At 40.6% G+C, this 27850-nt stretch overlaps 1 protein-coding gene across 4 annotated transcripts in view; it reads right to left on the minus strand.

The window, feature by feature from the left end:
• ESR1 (estrogen receptor 1) overlaps window positions 1-27850 on the minus strand; it is a 256565-nt gene that overhangs the window by 52267 nt on the left and 176448 nt on the right. For all 4 annotated transcript variants that reach the window (XR_015750358.1, XM_087969982.1, XM_026680299.2 and 1 more), the window contains one exon: window positions 9041-9373. Coding sequence is in view for 3 of the 4 variants with exons in the window: in XM_087969982.1 (XP_087826108.1) it covers window positions 9041-9373 (333 nt within the window). In the remaining variant the exon portion in view is untranslated. The remainder of the gene's footprint in view (window positions 1-9040; window positions 9374-27850) is intronic.

Consider the following 27850-nt stretch of genomic DNA (forward strand, 5'->3'; position numbering starts at 1 on the left):
ATGCAGTAGAGAAGTCAGTGCCCAAGATATCTGACAAGTTATTCCTTACTTTTAAGAGTCTTTAATATTAGAAGATGATCAGCACTATGGTCCTTATCAAGTTGGAAGGCTATAGAAACTGATTGAATACTCACTGCAAGCAACAGAAGAAGCATCAGTCAAGTTTGTAACCAAGCTATACCAGCAAATCTGGAGGACACAATGGCCAACTGATTAGAAGATCTACATTCCAATACCAAAAAAGGAGGCTTAAGAGAGTGTGCAAACAGTTGTACAATATGCTTAATTCCACATGCTAGCAAAATAATGTTTAGGATCATCCAATGCAGATAGGAGCCTTATGTGGAAAAAGAGATCCCCTATTTTTAGGCTGGTTTTAGGAAAGGAGCATGAGATGTTATTGCTAATACAAAATGGATAATTGAGAAAGCCAAAGAATACCAAAAAGAAGTCAACGTTTGTTTCATTGGTTATAGAAAAGCCTCTGATTCTGTGGAAAGTGCTCAGGAAAATTGGAAATTTTAGAATATCTCATTGTCTTCATCAGAAACTTATGTACAGGTCAGGAAGTCACAGTCTGGACAGAATTTGGCGAAACAGAATGATTCCATATTGGTAAAGGAATGTGACATGCAGGGATGGGATTCAAATTTTGTAACAACCGGTTTTGTGGGTGTGGCTAGGTGGGCATGGTCATGTGACTGGATGGGCATGGCTTTTTGGCACATACCCCATGCTCTGTTTAGGGGCCTTCTGGGCCTCAGGGAAGCCTCCAGAAGAGCGTTTTTGCTCCCAGGAAGTTTCCCTGGGGTCCAGGAAGCCAAAAAATGGAGGGGGATGGGGGGGTGCTGCACCTCCTCCATTTTTTGCCTTCCTGGGCCTCAGGGAAGCCTCCTGGGTGAAGCAGTAAGTAAGCGAGGGGAATTCTGGCACAGCTGATCATCATGAGGGGGGAAAAAAGAAATACCTTAAGGAGTGACTGGGCAGGGAAGAACGCAGTCAGCGATGTTGGGCATGTGCGCAATGTTGCACATACATGATAAGGACTGACTGGGCAGGGAGGGGAGGGACAGGTGCAGAGGGGAAGGGCCAGCCAGGAGCACAATTTGCCAGTTCTCCAAACTGCGCATAATCATAACAACCAGTTCTATAGAACCGGTACGAACCAGTAGAATCCCACCCCTGGAGACATGGCTTAATATTCTCCATTTATTTATTCAAACTATATGTGGAATATGTATTGGGGAAACTGAATTGGAAGAAAATGAGTATGGTTTTAAAACTGGGAGAAGAAACATCAATAGCTGATAGTATTACCCTGATAGCTAAAAATGCGAAGGATTTGCAAGCCAAAGTGCTAAAGATCAAAGAATATGGCAAAATTAAAATTAAAATTACGGTAAATATAAAAAGACCAAACTAATGACAATAGAACAACTAACCTTAGAACTGACAATGAAGATATCAAAATAGTGGATAGGTTCTACTTTTTAGGATGAACCATTAACAGTAAAGAAACAAGCAATCAAGAAATATTGCATTCCAGTACTCAGAAAAGCAGTCATGGGCATGGCTTTTTGGCACATACCCCATGCTCTGTTTAGGGGCCTTCTGGGCCTCAGGGAAGCCTCCAGAAGAGCGTTTTTGCTCCCAGGAAGTTTCCCTGGGGTCCAGGAAGCCAAAAAATGGAGGGGGATGGGGGGGGTGCTGCACCTCCTCCATTTTTTGCCTTCCTGGGCCTCAGGGAAGCCTCCTGGGCGAAGCAGTAAGTAAGCGAGGGGAATTCTGGCACAGCTGATCATCATGAGGGGGAAAAAAAGAAATACCTTAAGGAGTGACTGGGCAGGGAAGAATGCAGTCAGCGATGTTGGGCATGTGCGCAATGTTGCACATACATGATAAGGACTGACTGGGCAGGGAGGGGAGGGACAGGTGCAGAGGGGAAGGGCCAGCCAGGAGCACAATTTGCCAGTTCTCCAAACTGCGCATAATCATAACAACCAGTTCTATAGAACCGGTGCACGAACCAGTAGAATACCACCCCTGGAGACATGGCTTAATATTCTCCATTTATTTATTCAAACTATATGTGGAATATGTATTGGGGAAACTGAATTGGAAGAAAATGAGTATGGTTTTAAAACTGGAAGAAGAAACATCAATAGCCTGCACTATGCTGATAGTATTACCCTGATAGCTAAAAATGCGAAGGATTTGCAAGCCAAAGTGCTAAAGATCAAAGAATATGGCAAAATTAAAATTAAAATGACGGTAAATATAAAAAGACCAAACTAATGACAATAGAACAACTAACCTTAGAACTGACAATGAAGATATCAAAATAGTGGATAGGTTCTACTTTTTAGGATGAACCATTAACAGTAAAGAAACAAGCAATCAAGAAATATTGCATCCCAGTACTCAGAAAAGCAGTCATGAAGATCTTGGAAAAGATATTGAAATGCCATGATTGGTATCTGCAAAGATCTGAATCATACAAGCATAGTATTCTTTGTGACACACTATGAAAGTGGAAGTTGGACCTTAAAGAATCAGGATAGGAAGAGTATTGACACCTTTGAACTTTAGTGTTGGAGAAGATTCCTGAGAATACTATGGACAGTCAAGAAAACAAACTGATGGATCATTGAACAAATCAACCCAGAGTTTTCACTCAAGGCAGAAAAGACCAGACTCAACTTATTCTACTGTGGACACACTATGCGAAGACCAAGCTCTCTGGAAAAGTCCTTAATGCTGGGAAAAGTGGAAGGAAAGAAAAGAATAAGTTGACAGTGGTGATCAGTGGAGAAGACCTATCTATGTGGTCACTACGAATCAAATATGACTTGATGGCACTCAACTAACACAAATTTCTCAGCCTCTAATAAATAGAGAACTTTATATCCCACCCAAGGGAATCACTAAATTTTTTCTTTCTCTTTTTTTTTAACAAAAGTCAGAATTAATGAATTTTCTATCAAACTAAATAATGGTTATCAAAAGAAACGCAGAACTTTTTTGGCATAGGTCCTAATTAGAAATGCTTTGGAAATGATTACTTTACTGAAACGGTCTATACTACTGAGTTATGTGTGCTAATACCTTCATTTCAGAACAGTGAGGGAAAGCAAGAGATGAGGTAAACCTTGGCTACAGAGAGAAAGAAAAACCATGGAGAAAAGCAGAAGAAAAGAAATATAGAAATAAATAAAGGGTATACTTACACTGACAAGAAGTGAGTTCATTACATTACTTTATTTCTCACTAAGTGAGAATAAAATCCTCTTAGCGAACAGAAGCAGCTACAGAATTAGAGGGTTTTTTTGTCAAAATGACAAAAGCAGCATCACATTTTTTGTGATAGAGACTGTCCCTTTTATTCATGCATGCAAGAACACATGAACAAAAGGAGTTGTACTGCATTGCACCATAGTGATGCCTTGTTCATCATTTTGTCATCCTTGACCTTTGACCACTCACCAATGGTTGGTGAAGGAGATTTCTTTCTATCTCCAATTCTGTATTAACCTCTTTAAAGATCTTGACTTAATTAGGGGGTTACAGGTTCTGGTATCTTCCAGCCAGAAAGGCAATCAATCCATCACCCAGACTGAAATTAGAGCTTTGAGCTATATTTGCACTCAGTCTTCTTTACTAGAGTTGTGCACTCTTAAAAAAAAAAAAAATTCAGAAGTAATTTGGCTCATAGCACCTCACTGTACTCATTAAAGCACTCCAACTTCCTTTCAGGCTTCTAGAATAAAGGTGTGGCTGTTTTAACAAATCAATTCAATTAATATTAACAAGACTCTTAAAGCAGTTATGTAGAAGGCTGAAAAAAGCCACACAGTTCTAGAAACAGCACAGATGTGCAGTGCAGTGCACAAGGATCAAAGCAATTAAAATATTTTCAAACCCTGCACACATCTTTTGTTGTACTTCCTTTAACATCCTTTCGGAAGTTTATGATCAAGTCTGCTGTAAACCATTCCACTGCCATTATCTCACTGTAAGCACAGCTGCCTGAGGACATAAGGGAGCAATTGGTAAAGGGATGCAAAATTTCAGAGAGTTTCCACCCAACTAACCAAGAACTGAATTAGTTACACTAATTAGGTGGATCCAGAACTATCACCATCTTCCTGGTATGGTACAGAAAGAAGAAATACATTTTTATTCTTAGGGGTATTTTTTAGCAGAGCTAAAGTTCAAGTATCAGTTCTTCTCCTCAAATATTGGAAATATTTATAAATTGCCAGATTCATATCAAACAGTGTGCATATGTACATATGGACAAATATATGACCAAATATTTGCTTGAGGGAAAAATAGCTTGTGTTACATAGGGGTTGGTTACATAGGGGTTGGGTAGGTTAGTAATCATTTAAAATCCTGGCAAATCTCACTGTGACAGAAAGGAGGAAGAAAAGATTGCCTACTATCCTGTCATATGATATTCTCTCCCTCTCCCTCTCTCTCCCCCTCTCTCTCACACACACATCACATTTGTGCACATGCCTTCAAGTCATTCTTGACTCCTAACAACTGACTGGACAAATTCCTGCACTTTTTAGTAAGATTTTGGAAGTAGTTTGCCATTGTGTTCTTCCTAAAGCTGAGAGAGAATGATTGGCCCAAAGTCACCCTGCTGGTTTTGTGCCTAAAGTGAGACTAAAAGTCAGTCATCTGGTTTCTAGCCTCTTGCTTTAACTATTACAAAAAAACTGGCTTTTATATAAACTCTACTTATGTGATAACCTAACACTTCAGAAGAACTGGGAAGAAACAGCTCATTTTTTTCCTGTCAGAAAAAGTCTCTCAGCAGGAGGAGAGAGGAGGAATAGACTTGGAACAGAAATAGAAGAGAAATGGCTAGCAAATCAAAATGAAATTAAATAATAGTGGGTTCCTGAACAGATGCAGGTTTCAGGCTGATTTAAGAATCCCAAAGAGGAATCGGCATAGAGATCATTATGCCAGGAAGACATGGTGTAGGATCTGTCTCCTGGTACTGAGATTCAGAGAGAGAAGAGGCTCTGGAGATACCGAAAAGAAGATTTAGGTTAGGGTATGGATGGTTGCCAGCTAAGCTTTACCTGAAAGCTTTGGTTCACTCTCTGGGAAATTAAATTACAGCTATATACTTTTAGGATAGAATGCTGCCACATTAGCAGAAGCAGTTTGGTTAGGCAGGGCACTTATCTTGGAACAGAAAATCACATGGACAATACAATTAGGCCATAAAGCAATTTACCACATTTCTTTAAAAGCAGAAGCCAGAAAGGGGATGGGAGCTGAAGTTCTGGCTATATAATCCTTGTCTAGTTAATTAACTGAAAACAATCAATCAGAGAAACTAATATTTTGTACTCATGAAATACTACAAATAAAGAACAAATCGATCTGGTTCACAAGAAGTTTCTTGTGTGCTTGGGTCTGTTCAATCCTAAAAGTTCACAATATTCACAGCAATGTTGAGTATCCAAGCTGAATTCCATCCAGCATCTAAGACAAAAATATTTGTGTTGCTTTAGATCTTTTCCTGCCCGGATTATTAAATTATGGTAGGACATATCTCTGGTAGTAATTAAGAAGTACACAATATGGATTCTAATCTAAATATTGTGTGAATTATTTAAAAAAAATGATTCCCATAATGACATTCTAGCACTGCATTTAGGAATTGCAACTGGATAATTTTTAAAATTTGTTATAAATGCATCCAAAGAAGTAGTAACTCTCACTAATATTCAAATGACCAAACCCATGGTAAATATCATTGTATCCACTGCAGACCCTACAGAACAAATATCGAGGAGTGCAGGAGGATAAAACTGATTAGTGTGGGCCAGAGTCTCTGGGAGTTGGATGGTATATATAGTTACTAAATTATTATTATTAATATTAAATCCAAGGGGTAATTTTCAATTTTGCAATTTTTAAATCAGGATTATTGATGTCAGATAAAAACATGTCTATTATTGGTTCATCATAATGTTCTTAATTTAATAAAACTGATGGTTAACTAAGACAAATTTAAAAAGAAACAATGTCTTTAGAAAATCAGCAGGTTTGGCAGCTTTTTTTTTTTTTTTAAAAAAGTCAGGTATTTATCTTTTCACTTCAGGAAACCACAAAAAATAACTACAATGCTGTGAATAATCTTGAAACTTCAAAGCCTACATGCCCAATGTAATGTTTTAATGTCTCATTAAACTACAGAGCTACTATAGTGAAAGTCAATAATTACCCAAGTTCTTTAAGACCAATGCCAAACATTTTGCCTATGATTAACAATAACAAACCTCACCTCACAAACAGAATTGTTTTTTTCCAACTTCTGTAGCTACTTGTTAGTACACTGAGCTCCCACTGAACATTACTGTCTTCCAGAGAAGAGGACGACAATATTCTCTGTATGCTTCAGCAACAAATTTGGCTTACACATTATAGTTTATATTGGATTCGAGAAAGAGAAACTATAGGAAGTGAATCTATTTGTGTTGCCTACTCATAGAGAGAATTCCAGGACTGGATGGATCTTTCTTTCTCCCATAATCCTTGTGCTACTTCCTGTGTTGCTGCAAATGTTTCTAAACATCTAACTGGCCAGAGCTGGTGGGAACTATAGTCCAAATTATCTAACAAGGTCAGTTTGCCTACCTCTGAGTTCAATAGATTGCTACACAAATTCATTTCCCACTTGCTACCCATGAAAACCAAGAACATTTTCTAATTGAAAGGAAAGTTATATAAAGTTGCAAGAGACAATTTAGGCCACCCAGAGCAAGACCTTTGCTCAGTACTGCTTTCTTAAAACATAATTTAGTTGTAATGCTATTATCTACAATGACATATAAGTAAGTCAAGGTAGTCGGCTCTTAAATTATAGTCCACTATCCCAAAATACGAATCAGACAATAGCAGTGAGCTGCATTTGGAACAAGAGAAAGAATAACAGGAAGAGAATTTGCATATAAATGACTAAAAAACCCTTCTGGGTGAAAAGAAAAGGAATTTGACATTGCCGAAAGCGCATAAAGATGACAACAATCCTAAAAATGGCCCCTAGGATATGCAGCAAAATTAGCCACAATTTAATTCTTTATTTGCTCTCACCCTATAGACAGACTCTTGCCAAATTAAATCTATATCATTCTAATCCAACAGATGTACCCTAGGAAACTCTGGGACATGGCTATGCTAAATCTCTTCCTCAGACTCCAATCCAGCTTTGGGCTGTATTGTCTCTTGTCTCGTCCCCTTCCTTGGAACATGCTCTCTTCTTCCTGGGAAAGTGCTATTTCATGGTACTACATCATGCCACCTCCTCCTTTGGAGACATAATCCATCACACATACAGTTGACAGTCTATGGTTGAGTAAAAATCTGGCTGCCCAACTTCTCTCTGCTTCCAATACTGTAGATCTTTAAAGAGTTTTAATTGTTGCCATTTAGTTATTGGGCTAACTTCAAAAGGCTTGTTTTAATTTTTGAAGCTTTAAGTCCACAGGGGGGTTGGGGGGATTTTCCAAACAACTTCATTGGCTTTGGCTGGATCTGTTGGAAGTTTATAGACATGCCAGGAAATACAGCAGTTCAAAACAAGAAAAAACCATGCCAAATATACCAGTGGTGGGATTCAAAAACTTTTACTACCAGTTCTGTGGGCGTGGCTTGGTAGGCATGGCCATGTACCTGGGTGGGCATGGCTTCTTTTTGCAGCCCCCACCCATTTTTGGGAGCTTCTTAGCCACAGAGGAGCCTCTGGGGGGCGTTTTTGCTCCCCTAAGGCTCCTCTGGGGCTCAGGAAGAAAAGGAACAGAGCATGGGAGGGGCAGCATGGAGGGCGCGCAGCACCCTCCAAGCTCCATTTTGGGAGCTTCCTAGCCTCAGAGAAGCCTCTGGGGGGCGTTTTTGCTCCTTTAAGGCTCCTCTGGGGCTCAGGAAGAAAAGGAACAGAGCATGGGAGGGGCACACAGCACCCCTCCAAGCTCCATTTTGGGAGCTTCCTAGCCTCAGAAAAGCCTCTGGGGGCATTTTTGCTCCCCAAGGCTCCTCTGGGGCTCTGGAAGGCAAAAAATAGAGGGGGGGCTGAGCTCCTCCCTCCATTTTTTGCCTTCCTGGGCCTCAGCAAGGGGAATCCCGGCACAGCTGATCTTATCTACAGCTGATTATTGGGAGGGGAAAAAAGAAAGAAATACCTTAGGCAAATGTCAGGCAGGCGGGTGGGGTGAGCAAGCATCGGGCGGGAGGGCGACCGGGTGGGGGGGCGTGGCCAGCCAGAACTTACTAACAGTTCGGTGACCCACGCAAATTCTTGCTACTGGTTCGCCTGATGCGGTGTGAACCGGCTGAATACCACCATTGAAATATACATTGAAGTCCATATGTATGGTAAAGTAAGATAGGCCATAGCTAATGGCTGAAAGCAGTATTATGCAAAAACAATTGAAGCTACATTCTTCCTACACCACCTTATCAAGTACACAAAGCCTGTTGAGGGCAGCAGTTCCTTAGTTTTCTAGTTATTATTGCGCAACATTTATATTTATCTTTACCATGTGATTTGCAATATGGATTCTGCTTTACAGACCATAACCCATTTTAATTACTAATGTTGATGCAAAGATGTGAAACAAACATCTTATGCTGCTATATACCATATTGTAGGGGAAGGCAGAAAGAACATAGTAAAAACTAGTCCTACATTTACCAAACTTCGGTTGCAATAGATAAAATTTGATCCAGATATCTCCTTGAAGTGGTGGACAACTCAATTGCCTCCAAAAGATTTTTGACGTGGAAGTTAAATATGAATTAACTTCATCTTAATGCTATGATATCCACAATGATTTATGTCATTTTGAACATGATGAAAGCGTTGTCATTTGTCAAACAGGTGTAAAACATTCATATTGTTCCACATTGGAAAACATATTACAACATATAGACACATGTGTCTATATGTTGTATGTTTTCCAATGTGGAACAATATGAATATTTGTTCAAATTAGTATTTTGGTAGTATTCTTACCTGGAACTCTTTTGGCCCAGTTGATCATATGGACCAGTTCTCGATCAGCAAGGTTGGTCAACAACATCATCATTGAAGCTTCATTGAAGGGTCTGTTAGGATCATATTCTGAATAGACAATAGGAGGTTCTGCCTCTAGCAAAGCAGAAACCATCTGATCTGCGGAGAGGGAGAGGGCTGGGCTGTTTTTTTTACTATGTGTGATCATTAGCGGACTTGGCCAGAGATTTGGGCCCCTTGTCTCTGCTACTGTGCCTATGTTTCTGCTATCATGTTCTTCTCTTTGACGTTTGTTCTTCAGTATTCGGCCACCTCTGCGATCTTTTCGAATTCCTGGAAGAAGATATAAATGAAAATAATACATATTATCCACTGACTTCTCTAATGTGACAGTATTGAAACGTAAGTTTGGAAACTATGCAATCTTTATTTAAGCAGTCCTCAGAAATAAGACAGCCTGAAATTAACAACAGTCCGTTCATAGCATCAAATCTTACAAAACTATCAGCATCTGGATTAGGAGTCCCCAAACTTGGCAACTTTAAGACTTGTGGACTTCAACTCCCAGAATTCTCCAGCTATAGCTGGCTGGAGAATTCGGGGAGTTGAACTCCACAAGTCTCATAGTTGTCGAGTTTGGAGACCTCTGATCTTGATTATAGAATGCAACAAGCAGCAATCAGAAATCAAATATAGGCATTAAAAACCTAACAAAAGGAGAGAAAATAGAAGGAAAGGAAATTCCAGAAAGGAGTAATGAAAAAGGAGGGGGATAGAAATTGGAGTGATAAAAAGAGGGTAAGAATGAAACAGGACCAGGAAAGAAAGAAATATGGCAAGCACATAAAAATGAAATGGAATTGTTTAATTAAAAGACACAGAGATGATGGTTGATTGAAATTTAAAAGATGGGGACTCTACAAGTATATAAGGCAGTGGTGGCTAACCTTTTTGGGCTCCTGTGCCAAAAATTGTGCACGCGCTTGCACGCTCGTGCTCCTGTGGTAGCACCCAGAAGGCAATGTGCACCCTCCCACGCCCCTACACGTGCAATCCACCCACCCGCCATTGCCCCCTTACCTGCACTGTGCCTCACAGCTAATTTTCGGCTGGTTTGAGGCCTTTTTCGGTCTCCCAAAAGCTTGAGGAAGGCTTCTGCAGGCTTCTGCAAGCTTTTTAGGCCAAAAACTAGCCCCGTTTCATCACTTCCTCTTTTTCCGAAAATACCGGAAATGACAATACGGGGCTAGTTTTTGGCCTACAAAGCTTGCAGAAGCCTTCCTCAAGCCTTTGGAAGGCCAAAAAAGGCCTCAAACCAGCCGAAAATCAGCTGTGAGTTGTGCACCTGTGCAGTGAGGTAAGTTTGCCTGCAGCTCACGTGCCAGCACAAATGGCTCTGCGTGCCACCTCTGGCACACGTGCCATAGGTTCACCATCACGGGTATAAGGATTAGTTTAAATAAATAAGAAATAATAAGTTTGTTCAGAAAATAGTCGAATATATATTATTAAGATGGGAGATAGGGACTGATATTGTTCTCTTATTGTAGTGTTTGTTTGTTTTTTCTTTTCTTTATTGTATGAAATTAAGAGAGGTAATCAGAATAAAGATATTAACAATACTAAATGAATTAATAAGCTATGGCAAACAAAGCAGGAACAATGTTATAAGGGAAAACAATATTAGTTCTGATGAAATGAAGGGATTAATTATGTTGTTTTGTGTATAATTTTCTTAACTTGGATATATTTTTTATGTAATAAGAAGGGGAACTTGGAGACCCAGGCTTAAAAGAAACACATGTAATGTAGTAATTAACAAAAAGTTATTATTGTGGGTTTTTTTTCTTCTTTTTTTAAAGTGTTAACTCAGACTCAAACTCTGGGAATCTTAGGGGGGAATTAATTATGTGATATGTTAATCACAGGGATGGCAGTTTGAAATTGGCAATAATAGAGGTGTTGCTTTGTTGTTGCTGTTTTTTTCTATGTTGGAAATGTGTGAATTTTTGGAATGCTGAATTAAGTATAGATTAGTACATTGCAGACCTGACAGAAAAGAATATAAAATACAATGAATATGAAGATATATAATGATGCACTAAGGATTCTAAGAAATCGATTAAGCAATGTTTTGGAAAATTCATGAAATAAGATGGAAAAAGCTCGATGATTAAAATTAAAGAAAATATATAAGTAAGATTAAGACAAGTTATCAAATGTGAAAGATGAGTAGGAAATGAAAGTCAAGTTTGTAATGGAAATGTGTTAACCTGGAATTATGCTGTTCATTTAAAAAACATTTTTTTTCTTCTGTAATATGTGAAAATTGAATAAAACTTTTTCAAAAAGAAAAAAGAAAGAAATCAAATATAGGCTCCTAACCAGAGGTGGTATTCAGCAGGTTCTGACCAGTTCTGGAGAACCGATAGTGAAAATTCTGAATAGTTCAGAGAATCAGCAAATACCACCTCTGACTTCCCCTGCCCCCATCTATTCTTTGCCTCCCGAGTGCCAGCTGATTGGCTGAGTCTTCTTTTGTTGCCCTGCGCAGGAGAACGGAGCTGGAAAGCAGGTTAGTGGGGTGGGGAGGGAATGGGGATTTTACAGTATCCTTCCCCTGCCCACCCATCAAGCCATGCCCACAGAACCAGTAGTAGAAAATTTTGAATCCCACCACTGGTACGAACCTAGTTGAGCAAAAAGCATTTTATAGGAGAATTACATTACATTAATTGCAACATTGTAAAGCACTGTGAAGAGCCTAATGCTTTACAACAGTGGTCCCCAACCACCGGGCCCCGGACCGGTACCGGTCCGTGGATCATTTTGTACTGGGCCACCTATTTTGCTTGGGCACCGCCATCTTGTTTCAACAGCGCCTGAGAAAGTGCTTCCGGGTGAGCTTGTTGGTCGTCAGTTGGAAAGCGGCGTTTGGGTGCTGAAGGAATCCTCGCGTCTTAGTTTCGACGAAGGGGGGGGAGCGGCTTCGAATGAAGAGCCGTCCCAATGGCGGTGGAGTCTTGCATTACTCAGGAGGAGATTAAGAAAGAGCCTGAAAAACCCATTGACCGCAAGAAGGTACAAAGGAGGAGTTGAAGGTGGCGGGGAGAAGCGGGGGACGGCTGGCTGGCCGTTCACTCGGCTTGCCTTGCCTTGGTCATGTGTGCTGATGCCGGTACCGATCTGTGGATCGGTCCGTGGATTGTACCGGTCCGTGGTACAAAAAAGGTTGGGGACCACTGCTTTACAGGAATAAAATGCCTTGGGCCAGTTCTGAAATAAATTATTTCATACCAGTTATTTGTTCATTCAACACCTCATAATGTAGAGTCTACCCTAATTTTACAAATGATTTCTGGGATACCTGATCAAATTATCTTCTCCTGTACAAAACATTAAAATAGTCATGGACAGCTAAGAATCAATATTCAAATATATTTTCTAATTCTTTTCAACTTTATAACATTTGGTTTTTTTAGATAAGTCTTCTCTCAAATTATTCCTTGACAAGGAATAATGAGGAACTAGAGAACAACCTATAGGCCCATGATGGCGAACCTATGGCACGTGTGCCACAGGTGGCATGCAGAGCCATTTGTGCCAACATGCGAGCCATAGGCAAACTTACCTCACTATGCATGCGCACATCTCCTGGCTGATTTTCGGCCTGTTTGAGACTTTTTTCGGCCTCCCAGAGGCTGAGGAAAGCCTTTGCAGAGCGAAAAATAGGCCCATTTCATCACTTCCTGTATTTCTGGACATACAGGAAGTGATGAAACGGGCCCATTTTTTGGCCTACAAAGGCTGCAGAAGCTTTCCTCAAGCCTCTGGGAGGCCAAAAATCAGCTGGGAGGTGCAGTGGGGGTAAGGGGGCGGGGAGGATTGTGCAAACATGTGCAAGGGCGTGGGGGGCATACATTGTCTTCTGGGTGCTGGCACTTGAGCGCAAGTGCATAAGTGCGTACACAATTTTTGGTACAGGACCCCAAAAAGGTTAGCCACCACTGCTATAGGCCTATTTCCTAAATGGGAAAGAACATTGCAGACCCAGACTCTGAAAGAAAAAATTACATTATTATCTGAGAACTTTCTCACAAGTGAAAATTTCATCCAGATTTCTTTCTTAAATGCTCAAACTAAGAAAACTTGTTTTATGATTCCTGGAGATCAAGCATAGAAGTTTTATTCAGGCTTGATATTATTTAGTTTCCAAGCTTTGGCATTCTTTTAGAAAATATATTTGTAAGAAAACATATGCTCAAGATCAACAATGATTCGATTGTGACAGTCACAGAGAGAAAAGCTAATATTTACTTAAAGTTACAGAGAAAGCAATTCTAAGCTGTAGCATGTCCTCTGATTGAATCATGAAAGATATAAAGTCGTGAATATCTTGTGAATATTGTGAAGACTGATCAGAATGTATTATTATTATTATTATTATTATTAATAATTATAATATTAGTAGTAGTACCAGTATTATAATTATTTTTCAGCTGCTGAACAGAAAGGCTGAAGATAAGTTTTTAAACTGGTGGGAAATTAAAGGTAAAGTGGAACACAGAGTTTTATTATTATTTTAATCAGAAGATTAGAAAAATATTTTGACAGATTCTTCCTGGGGAAAAATAGCAGTTTTAAGAAAAGTTTTGGCCTTTCTAGAAATAACTGAGAAAATATGGATGCTGGGTTAAAAAGCTGTATGACAAGAAGGAAATGAGCAAGGATGAAACTCTCCCACTTTCCTGTTTTATTCAAATATTAAGATAAAGTCTTTCTTGAATTGAGCTTGATTCCTAGTGGTTACATAGATGTAGTTACATAGTAGTCCTAGTGGTTACATAGATGTAGTTACATAGTAGTCCTAGTGGTTACATAGATGTAGCCCATGTAGTTTTCTTCAGCAATGATACAGAAATAGACTGCAATTGCATTCTGTGGAAAGTTGTTTACTTCCCAGCTCAATTTCTTTCTTAGGAAATTGGGAATATTGGAAATATTGGGATATAAATGGCATTTATTTACCTCCCCATTCTGATAAATCTGTCAGCAAAGGTAGTCCATGGTGGTACAGTGGTTAGAGTGCAGTACTGCAGGCTACTTCTGCTGCCTGCCGGCTGCCTGTAATTTGGCAGTTCAAATCTCACCAGGCTCAAGGTTGACTTAGCCTTCCATCCTTCCAAGGTGGGTAAAATGAAGACCCAAAATTGTTGGGGCAATATGCTGACTCTGTAAACTGCTTAGATAGGATTGTAAAGCACTGTAAAGTGGTATATAAGTCTAAGTGCTATTGCTATTGCTAGTGTACCAGCAAACTTCAAAGTAGATCCTGGTCTGTTTACATTTCTTATGTCAACCAAGGTTTGGCTATGTGTTGTGCTATTAAGAAGAAATTCTAAAAACTATGGGTGTTGGGAATTGTCATGTTCTTTTGATCAATGGATCATTTATTTATTTATTGCATTTGTATCCCCCTGCAATTCAAATTTATTATTGGCAAGTAGAGCATCAAGGAATATAGAGACAGAACATGTGCCTTTACTAGTAAAATTAGAAGTACAGGTTGTCTTTGATTTACAACCGCACTTAGGACTAGGAAATTTGTTACCTGATAGAAGAGCATGGAAAATCATTTTTCTAGCAAAAGTAATTTTCTTCTCTGAAGGAATTCAAAACAATAGTTGTCTTAAGAGAATGTGGAATAAAAAAATAAGCAAAGAAGGAAAATCTGGAAGGAAGAAACCAAGATAGAACAACATGCTAAATATATTACCGCATATTTGTACATATTGTTATATTTATGTCCTACAAAGCTACCTATATTGCTTTTCAGTATGTGTGTGTGTGTGTGTGTGTATCCAAAACCCAGTTCCTCAAAACAAAACAAAATTTAGATGAACATAAAATGGTTAGTAAGTTAAGTTCATTATCATTCTTTGTTTAGACTTTGAAACACAAACCCACACTGTTTTAAAAACACATTTTGTGACATCATCATTTAAATAATGCAGATGTCCACAGTTTTCAAGTGGCCCTTAAAGAAAGTAGCTGGGGGGGACCTCTTTTTAAAAAAGATAAACTTTCCTTTGAGATTAATTCTTGATGTCTTCTTTACATTTTTTAAAATAGCAGTAAAGAAGCAGATTACTTCCAGTCTATGTTTATTTTACTTTTCAATCAGTCTTGGTATTCCCTGATAGTGTTCCATACAAGCACTAACCCAGCCTAACTTTGCTTAATTTCTAACATTAGATAAAGTGGGTTGCGTGCTTCTTCCTGTGGAGGAAAGCTAGGCATGAAATATAAATGCATGGAAAGGATACACATAGAAAATTAATTTTGATTTTGATTCCAAACAAAACACTACCACTGAATTCGTTCAAAATAATCAAACCATCAGGTAAATTATAGATGTCTGCATGGACCCTGAGCTACTAAACTGGATGCTCAATATCTTTATCAAATGTCTACAAATGATCTCCTGCTTCAGCTCTTCAGAACTTTGATGCCAACAGTGGCTTCTAAGAAACTGTTTTGTGGTTGTTGTTTTTTGGACACTTTGGTTTGCTCCTGTGATTCTCATCTGTAATAATCAGAGAAAACTGTTTCAGGGGAAAGGCCTTTTCTGCCATTGCATTTGCCCTCTGGACATCTTGAGCTGTGGTGGTACAGCAGGGGTGGGCTTCAAAAATTTTAGCAAAGGGTTCTCTGACTGTTGCTGGGTGGGCATGGCCATGGTGGGCGTTGTTGTGTCGTGGGAAGGAACACTCGAGACCAGTTAGACTTCAGCTCTTTTATTCGCTCTTAGTAACTTCAACAAAACCGGAGCCGCGGCAGCCTCTTTTATAGCGGCTGCTCACGGCTCGCAGCCAATGACGGCTCCTTGAAATTCCCGCCGTCAGACGGACCAATCAAAAGACAGTATTACAAGTATTCAAGACGGACCAATCAAAAGCAGTATTGAGGACCAATCAAAGGGCAGTGTTGACGGACAAATCACAATGCAGTATTTCAAGTATGCAAATATATAACAGGCGTGACCTAGTTGGCTTCCTGCACCACAGTGGGAAGGGGGCGTTTTTGCCCTCCTTGGGCTCCAGAGCCTTTTCTCGAGCCTCTGGGAGGGTGAAAACGGCCTCCCTGGGCTCCGGAGGCTCTCTGGAAGCTGGAAAAGGGCCCATTTCCGGCCTTTCCAAACTTCCGGGAGGCCCATTTTCACCCTCACTGAGCCTTCACATGTGCCCTGCACTTACATGCATCCAAAACGGGCTGCGTGGGACCCCTGGGAGGGGTGGGGTGGGGTGGCAGAGCCAGCCAGGAGTGGGATTTGGGGGTTCTCTGAACTGCACAGAATATTAGCTAGGGGCTCTCCCGAACTCCTGCAAACCCCAGCAGCCCCTCCCTGTGGTTCAGTGGTTAGAATGCAATATTGCAGACTAATTCAGCTCACTGCCAGGAGTTCGATCCTCATCAGCTCATGATTGACTCAGCCTTCCACCCTTCCAAGGACAGTAAAATGAGGACCCAGATTGTTGGGGGCAATACGCTGACTCTGTAAGCTGCTTAGAGAGGGCTGTAAAGCAATGGGAAGCGGTATACAAGTCTAAGTGCTGTTGCTATCTTTAATTGTCCTGATTTAATAAAACACATAAATATTATTGACACAAATATATTTTCTTCTGTTGCATAAATCAGGTATTAAATGGTATTGCTATCTTGCCCCCAAACCCTCCTGACCTTCTGCAAGAGCCTAAAGACCTGGCTCTGCCAGCTAGCTCAGGGCTCCAATATGGGAGCATCTCATATGATCGATCAATTAACAACAGATCCCACCTCCCCCTCATCATACCCCTGCCCTATCCATCTTTAATTGGATCATATTCTTTTAACTTATTTGCTGCAACAAATTGGCTGTGGTGAGTTGGCCATGGTGAGTTGGCCACAGAATTGTCATAGACCCACTTCTTCTCAATTATATCCAGTGGTGAGTTTCCAAATTTTTTCCTACCGGTTCTATGCGCACAAGGCCCAAAGACTGACTTCTGTTTTTTTAGTTCAGCTGAGGCACACCAATCCGCTCTACTGTGCAAATCAGCTAAGCTAAAATACAAAGGAATATAGGAGAGGTAACGGTGGGCGTGGGCGGGTTGGGCCAGCCAGAGGTGGTATTTGCCAGTTCTCTGAACTAGTCAAAATTTCCACTACTGGTACGCCAGAACTGGTCCAAACCGGCTGAATACCACCTCTGATTATATCTACCCATCCTATCAGGTCCAGGAGAACTAATATGTTGCAGATCCTGCCTGGAATCCAAATGATATGCCTTTTCTACTGTCATCATCTTCCCTGAGATGACTTTAAACCCATATTTGTTGACCTTCTTTTTAGCAACCTCGCTGTGACCAACTCACCACAGCCAACTTGCTGCAGCCAACTTGCCATTGAACAACTGCACACCCAACTTGCCACAGGACAAGAATTATACTAATATTGAAGAAATAATGGAATAGAATAATTAAAGAAAGGATGCCAAAAGAGAGACAATATGAAAGGTAAATGACAAAAATTTAAATAATGTTTTAATTATTTCAAATAATTAAATTGAATTGTTGAATTGTCCCTCAGTGAGTTGTCCCATGGTAAGTTGGTTGTGGCACGTTGTCCCACGACGAGTTGGTCACACCAAGTTGGCTGCAGCAAGTTGACTGTGGCAAGTTGGCCATGGTGAGCTGGCCACGGCAAGTTGGCTGTGGAGAGTTGTCCCCTGCCTTCAAACAGCCTGATCACATGCCATGTAGGGCTTTAAATGTCAAAACAAGCACTCTGAATTATACTTTGAAGCAGATTGGCAGCCAATGTGGTTCCCAGAACTGAAAGGCAATGGGTCCTAAGGGTACACATGTCCTTGCAGCCACAGTTTACACCAGTTGAAGCTTCCAGATAGGCCTTCCAGAATATATAGAGTACATTAGTAATCTACTCTGGAGATGACCAGGGTGTGAGCAACTGTGAGTAGAGCCTCAGAATCTAGAAAAGGGCATAACTGGTGCATACCTCAAAGCTGTGCAATTACTGGCCATTACTGTAGCTGTCAAACTATGAAAAATTGGGTCACCCCCTCCAGTACCAAAAATAGTAAAGCCAGAGATCCAGAAGACCCCCCAAAACCCAGAACCACTCATTCTTTCCAGGATTCAGTTGAACCTATGGTTTCTCACCCAGACTTGTATACCCGCCAGGCATCAGGATAAGACATCAATAGCGCTGCATAGTTTACCAGAAGCAGAGATGGGCAATTGAGTATCATTACCATACTGATGATACCTTACCCATTGGGATGAATGATCTCGCCTAGTAACTTCAGGTAGATGTCAAATAAGAATAGAGAGAGTACCAAATCCTGTGCACAAGGAAAATTCTACTAAATCTTATTAAATGATCAGATGGAATTCTCTTTTCTTTTTTCTTAGAGCTAAATCTGTTTCATAGCAAGAAAGAGAGACAAAGTAGAACTATATGAACATTTAATTAATTAGCTTTGCTGCCAATGAGTAATTAAGTAAGAATGCTTAGGTATATTATTTTTTGGATTTATTTCCCTAAAAGAATTTCACCAGCAACATAGACTAAAAGACTAATTCATTTCAAACAATGTCAGATTCTTTATCAAGATTAAAAACCCCAATTACTCATAAATAAATGGTATGTACCTTATATTTTAATTACTGTTGGCTTTCCCAGATAGTGTGTAATCATTAGAAAGGAAATACATAAAGTTTATATATGAATACAGTAAAATGTGCCAATGTGCTGAAAGTTCCAATTGTATAATACATCTCTTTAAAAAAAAAAAAACACTGACTATTGCCAATGAAACATATATCACTGTCTCTGTTTTTCACCCTAGCAAACAAATAAAAAGTTGCATATACTTATAAATTTGGTAGAAATTTCCACTGATAGCTTTTTATGTTGTAATTGTGGGCATAATTTATATATTCCATTCCACTTGCATCAGCAGTGGAAATGTACTGACTTATAGAAATTTGTATATGCATCACTTGCTCATAAGAGATTTATATGACTTTTTTTTCTTACTCGTTCTCCATTTATCCCATAGAAGGATAGGAAACAAGGAGAGAGCATTATTAATGATCTGGTACTGAAAGGGAGTATGTTAACTTTTTCTCTTGAAGGAAAAAAAAGAAATTGTTCCTATTTTTTTCAGTTCATCAAATTTTGTCATGAATTCCTGATATAATAAAAAGAGATAGAACCTCAGCAGCAGACAGGAACAAATTCCTAAAGCTGAAGGAAGGGGCAGCTACTATGCTAGTGAATGAGTCACTTCTGATCTCTTTTTTAGCTTTCAAACTGTGTGATTTTAAAAGGGAAGGGAGGGAGGGACAGCGGGAGGGAGAGAGGGAGGGAAGAAAGGAAGGAAGGAAGGAAGGAAGGAAGGAAGGAAGGAAGGAAGGAAGGAAGGAAGGAAGGAAGGAAGGAAGGAAGGAAGGAAGCTTTCAATTTTATTTTTTAAAATTGTCATTACCATATGTTTTGCTGTAATTCTGCTATTCTTAAAAGAAAAACTATGCGAAACTGTTGACTTTAGTTAAATTTTTGCTACTTCTAGGTAAATCAGAATAATTGTTGGACCTAATTGTTGGACCTAATCAGTATAATTGTTGGACCTAATGTTTTCACATTCTTGGTACAGTACAGTACAGTACTGGAATATGTTATAAAAGGGAATTTAAATATAGATAAGTATTAATCAAGTACCTCCTCCAGATTTGCAATTTCTGTTGTTTGTTCTAATAACATTTAGAAATACTCTACAATGATAATCTATTTGATTCTCTCAGGAACTAACATTTATTTCTTATATCATAGAAGGAGGGGACCACTAACTAATCAGCCAGATATTTCCAACATTTTGATAAATACAAGATTCATTCAGCCCCAGATCCTAGTACAAGCACACAGAGAATTAGTATAGTATAATACAATAAACACTAAATTCCCTGCTTACTCCAAACAGAAAAGACCATCCCTTCAGAAAATAATTAGCAAACTGCACATCAGACCAGATTAAACTATGTATTTCTAACCTTTAAAATTACATACATTGTGATAATTCCCTAGACTAATACATGCAATATTTGTTTTACAACTACCTCTGAAGGAGCAAAATTTTTGAAAGATATGTTAAAACACATCAAGTAGGCAGCAAATATAAGCTGACATCTATATACTTCTTATAAGAGTCAAAAGTTGATTTCACAATGTGTGTACAAATTGCAAAAGGCAGCAACTTCAAACTGTAGATTATTCATAAAGTATGGTAGATGAGTAATTACAGATTAGCTTTGCAGATACTTGTCTGAGTTGAAAATGGACAAATTTAGGAGGTGTGGGAATCTTTCAAAACATAAAATGCTCAGGCTCAAAAGAAGCAATTTTTTTCCTTTGTTGCATCAGTATATACCATATAAACAAAACTACATACCTCTGAAAAAGAACCTATTATCAAACGCAAATCTCATTTTTTAAAAAGAGTTAACTATTAATTAGCTCTACAACTAGCTGGCATTACCTGTCAACATTTTTAGACAACATTGTAAAGTTTACAAATTACTTTCCCCATTTTCAAGCATGCCAGGAGATTTTTCATCCTAGCTGCTTTTTTTTTAAAAAAATTCTTTATTAAACAAATAAACAAACCCAAACACATACAAATCTTACAATAAAAAATTTGAACGTGGTAGTTTCCCTAACATCCATCATTGTCATTACCTTGCTAAATCCAATAATAATATTATATAATTTCCATCTATACACTTTAAATATACGTATAGTTATTCCTTGTTCTCATAGATCATTGTCATTACCTCGCTAAATCCAATAATAATATTATATAATTTCCATCTATACACTTTAAATATACATATAGTCATTCCTTGTTCTCATAGATCTTCCTCGTCTCTAGCCAACCATAAAATTTATCCCATGTTTTATAGTAATCCGAATCCTCCTTATTTTTTATTTCTTTTGTTAGTTTATCCATTTCTGGACACATTGTGATTTTCCTCAATATTTCCAATTCATTTGGGATAACTTTAATTTTCCAATTCTGAGCAAATGCCATCCTTGCTGCTGTAATTACAGGATCATTAAATACATGTTTTCTTTACCATATTTCCTAACATTAATTCCTAGCAGAAAGAGTTCAGGCCTATGTTGTATTTTAATTCCACACATTTCTTCTATCCAATTATGTAAATTTTGCCAATATTTTTGGGCCTCTTTGCAACTCCACCATAAGTGATAATAAGTTCCTATTTCTTTATTACATTTCCAGCATGTGGGGGAAAGTTTACAGTTCATTTTTGCCAAACTTGATGGGCGTATGTGCTATCTATAAAATAATTTATACACATTTTCTTTAAAGGGTATTGCTAGAGTCATTTTTTAATTTCTATTCTGTTGTGAATCAATAAAAGTGAATAACCTAAATGCAAATTAGGGGTTAAAAACCTGCACACTTGATTGGTCCTTATACAACAACTCAGGATTGGGCCAGAACTAGACCCTGATTGGCCACTTTTGGAACACTTCTTATTGGTTAGTAGTTTGAACCTGTTGCAAATTTCATTGGTTAATAAGGTAGAAGCTAACCCTATAAAAGGGTTACTGCTGCCCATAGCTTTGCTCTGTTATGTTCTATTACTTGTATTAAAGAGTTGAAGTCACTGGTCAGATGTCTGGTCTCCATTATTCCCCATACTTAACACTGGCGACGAAGGTGGGATTCGGAGACCAAAGAACTGACTAACCTACAGAGCAACCAACAGAGCACGTGGTCGAACACGCACCATCAACGGCAACATGGCCAGCGGTGCCGTACCACCCGCTCCATTCAACCCAGAAACCGAAGACTGGGAGGCCTACATGGATCGGTTCCAGATGTTTCTGGAGACCAACAATTTGAAAGATGCAACAACCGGAAAAAAAAGAGCTATCTTTCTAACTCACTGTGGGCCGACCGTGTTTAAAATGGCAAAGTCACTTGCCAAGCCAGCAGAGGTAAAAGAAATGGACTGGGACGTCCTCGAGCCGTTACTACGGGCTCACTACGCGCCCACCGTACCAACCTTAGTAAGAAGACACGAATATTACCAGAGGGACCAACGGAAGGGCGAAAGCCTTGCCAATTACATCGCGGACCTCCGGAACCTAGGAGGCCTCTGTGGATTCGCAGACTTAGAAGAACCCCTCCGGGACCGCCTGGTTCTGGGCCTAGAAGATGGCGCGATCCAGAGCAAAATTATGGCTAAGGAGGACATCAGCCTCACCGATGCCCTTAAAGAAGCCTCAGCAGCGGAGGCGACCAAGAAGTCGGCAGCCCAAATGCGCCGCACCAACGCACCGCTACGTAAACTCGCCACTGATACCTCGCCTCGCTCGGAGAGACACCCGGTATCAATTCACCACGAAGACCTAGAGTCCCCGTCCGACAGCGATGAGGAAGAGGTCAACCGACTTCGAACGGAGAGAGACCAGTCCACACAACACTCATTTTGACCGTGTGCCGGCTGTGGAGTCAATCACCCACGATCTGGCTGCAAATTCCTCGACGCACTCTGCCGCCATTGCGGGAGACGCGGTCACATCGCAAAGGTTTGCAGAAGCAAACAGAACTCCAAACCCCGACAGGCCGAATTCCAGTCTTCCGGATTCTTCGGCACACACCGAGAAAAATTGAACCACTCCTACAGAAACAAGCCGTCCACCACTTCCACCAGGCGTGAAGAAACCAGGCGGGAAGAGACCCACCAAACAATCACCATAGGCCACGCTACATCCCTTGATGCCGGGAAAATCCGAGTAAAAGTCGCCATCGAAAACAAACCTTGCGTGATGGAGGTAGACTCGGGATCTTCCCTCTCGATGGTGTCGTGGAAAACGCTCCAACAGCTCATTCCAACGATTCGCCGCCAAGACCTTAACCCTCAAGGGGTTATACTCAAAGACTATCAGGGCAACCGAATTCCCGTCGTCGGGTCCCGCAGATTCCAGGTCTCATTCAAGGACCGCACCGTCGCACTACCACTGACTGTCGTGGATCGAGACAGGCCTAGTCTTCTAGGCCTTCAATGGTTCAGGCCGCTCGGAATCACTGTAGCCGGAGTCCACAAGGCCGAAAGCGTCGATTGGGAGGAAGCACTCGTGCAAGAATTCCAAGACGTTTTCGCGAACGGACTAGGCAAGTATAAGGGGACCCCAATCTCGTTAACTTGAACCCTGAGATAGCACCCATCCGCCTTAAGCCGTGCGTCGGGTGCCGTTCGCCTTAAAGCCTAAAATCGACGAACAACTCGATAAGCTGATAGCGCAGGGCGTACTGGAACCCACCGACCACGCCCGTTGGGAAACCCCGATAGTGACGCCTATCAAGCCTGATGGGTCCCTAAGAATTTGTGGAGACTACAGGGCCACATTAAACCACGCACTGCAGCAAAGTGCTTATCCAGTACCGGTAGTGCAACATTTGCTCCATTCCCTGGGCGGCGGGAAAGTTTTGCCAAACTAGATCTAGCCCAGGCGTATCAACAATTGCCTGTAGACCCAACCACAGCCGAGGCGCAAACGATCGTAACACATAGGGGCGCATTTAAATGCAACGGCTCCAATTCGGGTAAGCGTCGCCCTGGAATCTTCCAGAGTTTAATGGAAAGGTTGTTACAAGGGATAAAAGGCGTTGTCCCATATTTCGACGATGTACTCATCGCCGCACCTAACAAAGACATTCTAGAAAAACGACTCAGAGAGGTTTTACGAAGATTCCAAAATGCAGGCCTCAGAGTAAAAAAAGATAAATGCCAGTTATGTACCGAAAAAGTAGAATTTTTGGGATATCTCCTGGACAGCCAAGGAATTCATCCCACCGAAGACAAATTACGAGCAATTAAAAAGGCACCCACTCCAAGGAACAAGCCAGACCTACAGGCGTTCCTTGGACTTATCAATTTCTATAATGTTTTTCTACCCCACAAAGCAACAGCAGCTGAACCATTGCATAGACTATTAGACAAAAAAGCAACGTGGGTTTGGGGGCAACGGGAACAACATGCTTTCCAACAAGTAAAGAAATTGCTAACTTCTGATTCAGTACTTATGCAGTACAACGAGACTCTGCCGCTCACTATCACGTGTGATGCATCACCTTTTGGGGTTGGGGCAATTCTGGCCCACGTGTTACCAAATGGAGCGGAGGCCCCCATCGCGTTTTTTTCGCGAACCTTAGCTAAAGCTGAACGAAATTATAGTCAGCTGGACAAAGAAGCTTTAGCTATTGTGGCTGCAGTTAAAAGATTTCATGAATATGTGTATGGCCGTGCGTTTACAATAATCACTGATCATAAACCGCTACTGGGGATAATTGTGGGTAATAAACCAACCCCGTATATATTGTCCCCCAGAATGACCCGTTGGTCTGAATTCTTGGCGGCCTACAACTACACCTTGCAACACCGCCCGGGGAAATCGATTCTCCACGCTGATGCATTGAGCAGAACACTGCTCCCAGACTCTGTTGTGGATCCAGCCCCAACCATCTCAACGCTACAGATCGAAGCTCTACATGCACCACCCTTGACGGCTAGAGACATTGCCTTTGAAACGAAACGTGACCCCGTTCTGCAACACATACTACGCTGGGTTGAACGGGGGTGGCCGACGGACCAAATAGCACCTGAATGGGCGCCTTTCAAAGCCCACCAAACCGAGCTGTTTTCCCAAAAAGGCTGTATCTTGTGGGGCGATCAAGTCGTAATCCCTGGCAAATTGCAACAGACTGTATTGGCGGTATTGCATGAGGGACATCCGGGTATTGTGCGGATGAAATCACTCGCACGCAGCTATGCTTGGTGGCCGGGAATCGACAAAAGAATCGAGTCCTGGGTCGCTACTTGCCAACGTTGCCAGGACGTCAGCAACGCCCCACCTAAAGCAAGCCCAACCGAATGGGAAACGCCGAGGGGACCATGGTCCCGTATTCATATTGACTTTGCGGGGCCTACCAAAGGACACACTTTCCTGATTACTGTCGACGCCTATTCTAACTGGCTCGAGATTCATCGAATGCACACAACTACAACAGACTCAGTTATTAATAAATTAAACAGACTATTTGCCACACACGGGTTTCCGGACGTATTGGTCTCGGACAACGGCCCTCAGTTCACTGCATTGCCCTTTGAACAATATCTTGCTGATCGGGGCATCCGCCATGCGCTAACCTCGCCCGCGCACCCTGCGGCGAATGGACGGGCAGAACGCATGGTACAATTTGTAAAAAAGACCCTTCACAAAATGGAATTTGGCAACATCGACGAGAAAATCAATCGAATTCTCTTGTTGCAGCATATCACGCCCCACAGCGTGACCAACAAAACGCCCGCTGAACTTCTTATGGGGCGGAAAATACGATCGCACCTTGACCGGCTCCACCCCGCTTTCGCACCGGAGAAGCCTTTTGGCTCCAGCAGCAAATGCCGGGAATTTAAGGTAGGCGATTTAATCTTTGCCAAAAACTTTTCCGGCGACCCGTTATGGATACCCGCAACCGTTACCCACCTCACCGGGCCTAGATCTTACCGCCTGCTCACAGACGATGGGAGGGTGTGGAAACGCCACATAGACCAGCTCCGATCGAGATTACCACCCAGCGGCCATGACTCCCCGGGTTCACCAACTCAAGGGGGAGGAAGCATCGAGGGAATTGACTTTGATACAATTAATAGCAGGCCAACGGAAACCCTACAGCCCAGCGAAGCACCGGAACTTGAAGCAGGGAGGGAGTTGACTTTTTCAGGGAACTTTAATACGGGGGAAACCGAACTGCAAAACCCCGAAGAAACACGGAGTAGCAGAGACAACCACAGTGAATGCAGCACGGAATCGCCGTGCAGCGAAATAGAATTTAATAAAGGTCATCCAAACGCTCCACCGGAACCGGACATTGGACAAAAACCGGTGGAGCCTCGGAAATCATCCAGGCAGACCAAACGGCCTGTATATCTTGAGGATTTTATTACAGCTCCCCTCAAATGGAACCCAAGGGGGAGGGGTGTTGTGAATCAATAAAAGTGAATAACCTAAATGCAAATTAGGGGTTAAAAACCTGCACACTTGATTGGTCCTTATACAACAACTCAGGATTGGGCCAGAACTAGACCCTGATTGGCCACTTTTGGAACACTTCTTATTGGTTAGTAGTTTGAACCTGTTGCAAATTTCATTGGTTAATAAGGTAGAAGCTAACCCTATAAAAGGGTTACTGCTGCCCATAGCTTTGCTCTGTTATGTTCTATTACTTGTATTAAAGAGTTGAAGTCACTGGTCAGATGTCTGGTCTCCATTATTCCCCATACTTAACATATTCCAAAGTGTTTGCCAATCGTCTAAATTTATGCTATAACCAAAATTTTTCATCCATACCACCATTTCCTTTACTATTTCTTCTTCCAATTTAAATTCCAATAAAACTTGATATATTTTTTTATCATCTTCTGCTCTGGTCCTAATAAAATTTCATCTAATTTTGTCCTAGTTCTACTAATTCCCCCTTCTCCCTTATCTTTTAAGTATTTAGATTGGAGTTGCAAATAGGCCCACCATTCTACCTCGATTCCCTGGTTCTTCAACTCTTGTCTAGTTTGTAGTTCTCCTTTTTCATTTAGTATCTCTTCATAGGTAATGATTTTCCCTTGACGCAAGAGGTGTGGATGCATCAATGCTTCCAAGGTTGATAGCCAAATAGGAGTGTCTATATACATTTGTCTTTTTATCTTGTACCATAATCTGTCTCACTTTATGCCTATGCACATAACTATAACCTTTTGATTTCTCCTGCCAGAGGAAGGCGTGCCAACCCGACTGTAAGTTGTAACCTTCTAATATCAAAATTCTTTTATTTTTATGGCTAGTCCAATCTTTCGCCCAAGTTAATATTGAGACTCTGTAGTACAACTCCCAGGCAGGCAGGCCAAATCCTCCTCTTTCAGTAGCATCTTGCAGCAACTTTAACTTAATTCTTGGTTTTTTCTTCTGCTGTATAAAATTTGTCATTATTCTATTCAAATTGTCAAAAAACTTTTTTTCTAGTTTTATAGCAGCATTTTGAAAAAGAAATAGTAATTTGGGCTGCACATTCATCTTTATTATTGCTATCCTTGCCATGAAGGATAGCCTTAATTTGTCCCATTTTTCCAAATCTTTAGTTATTTGTTTTATTAATGGGTCATAATTGTCTCTTTTGAGTGTTGTATATCTTGCCAAAACAGTAATTCCCAAATATTTGACCTTTTCTACCATTTGAATGCCCATTCTCATTGCCAATCTTTCTTTCTATTTATTTGTCATATTTTTAGTAATAATTTTTGTTTTATCCTTATTAATATTTAGCCCCGCAACTTCTCCAAATTCTTCTAAATTGCCTAATAATTTTGGTCCCAAATTTTGTGGCTCCTCTAATATAAAAAGTAAATCATCCGCGAAGGCTTGTAATTTAAATTCCTCAATTTTTTTATTTTTAGACTTTTAATTTCTGTTCATTTCTAATTATTCTTGCTAAGACCTTCAATGACATAATAAAGAGAAGTGGTGATAATGGGCATCCCTGCCTGGTTCCTTTTTGAATTTGAAATTTGTCTGTTATCCCCCCATTCACCAAGATTCTGGCTTCTTGTTTTTCATATACTGCCGAAATTATATTAAAAATTTTTTGTCCTAGATCCATATCTC

The sequence above is a fragment of the Notechis scutatus genome, chromosome 1, assembly GCF_049901735.1.
Source record: "Notechis scutatus isolate UNSWTSFEM ecotype Mainland chromosome 1, rNotScu1.2, whole genome shotgun sequence".
NCBI classification, from domain to species: Eukaryota; Metazoa; Chordata; class Lepidosauria; order Squamata; family Elapidae; genus Notechis; species Notechis scutatus.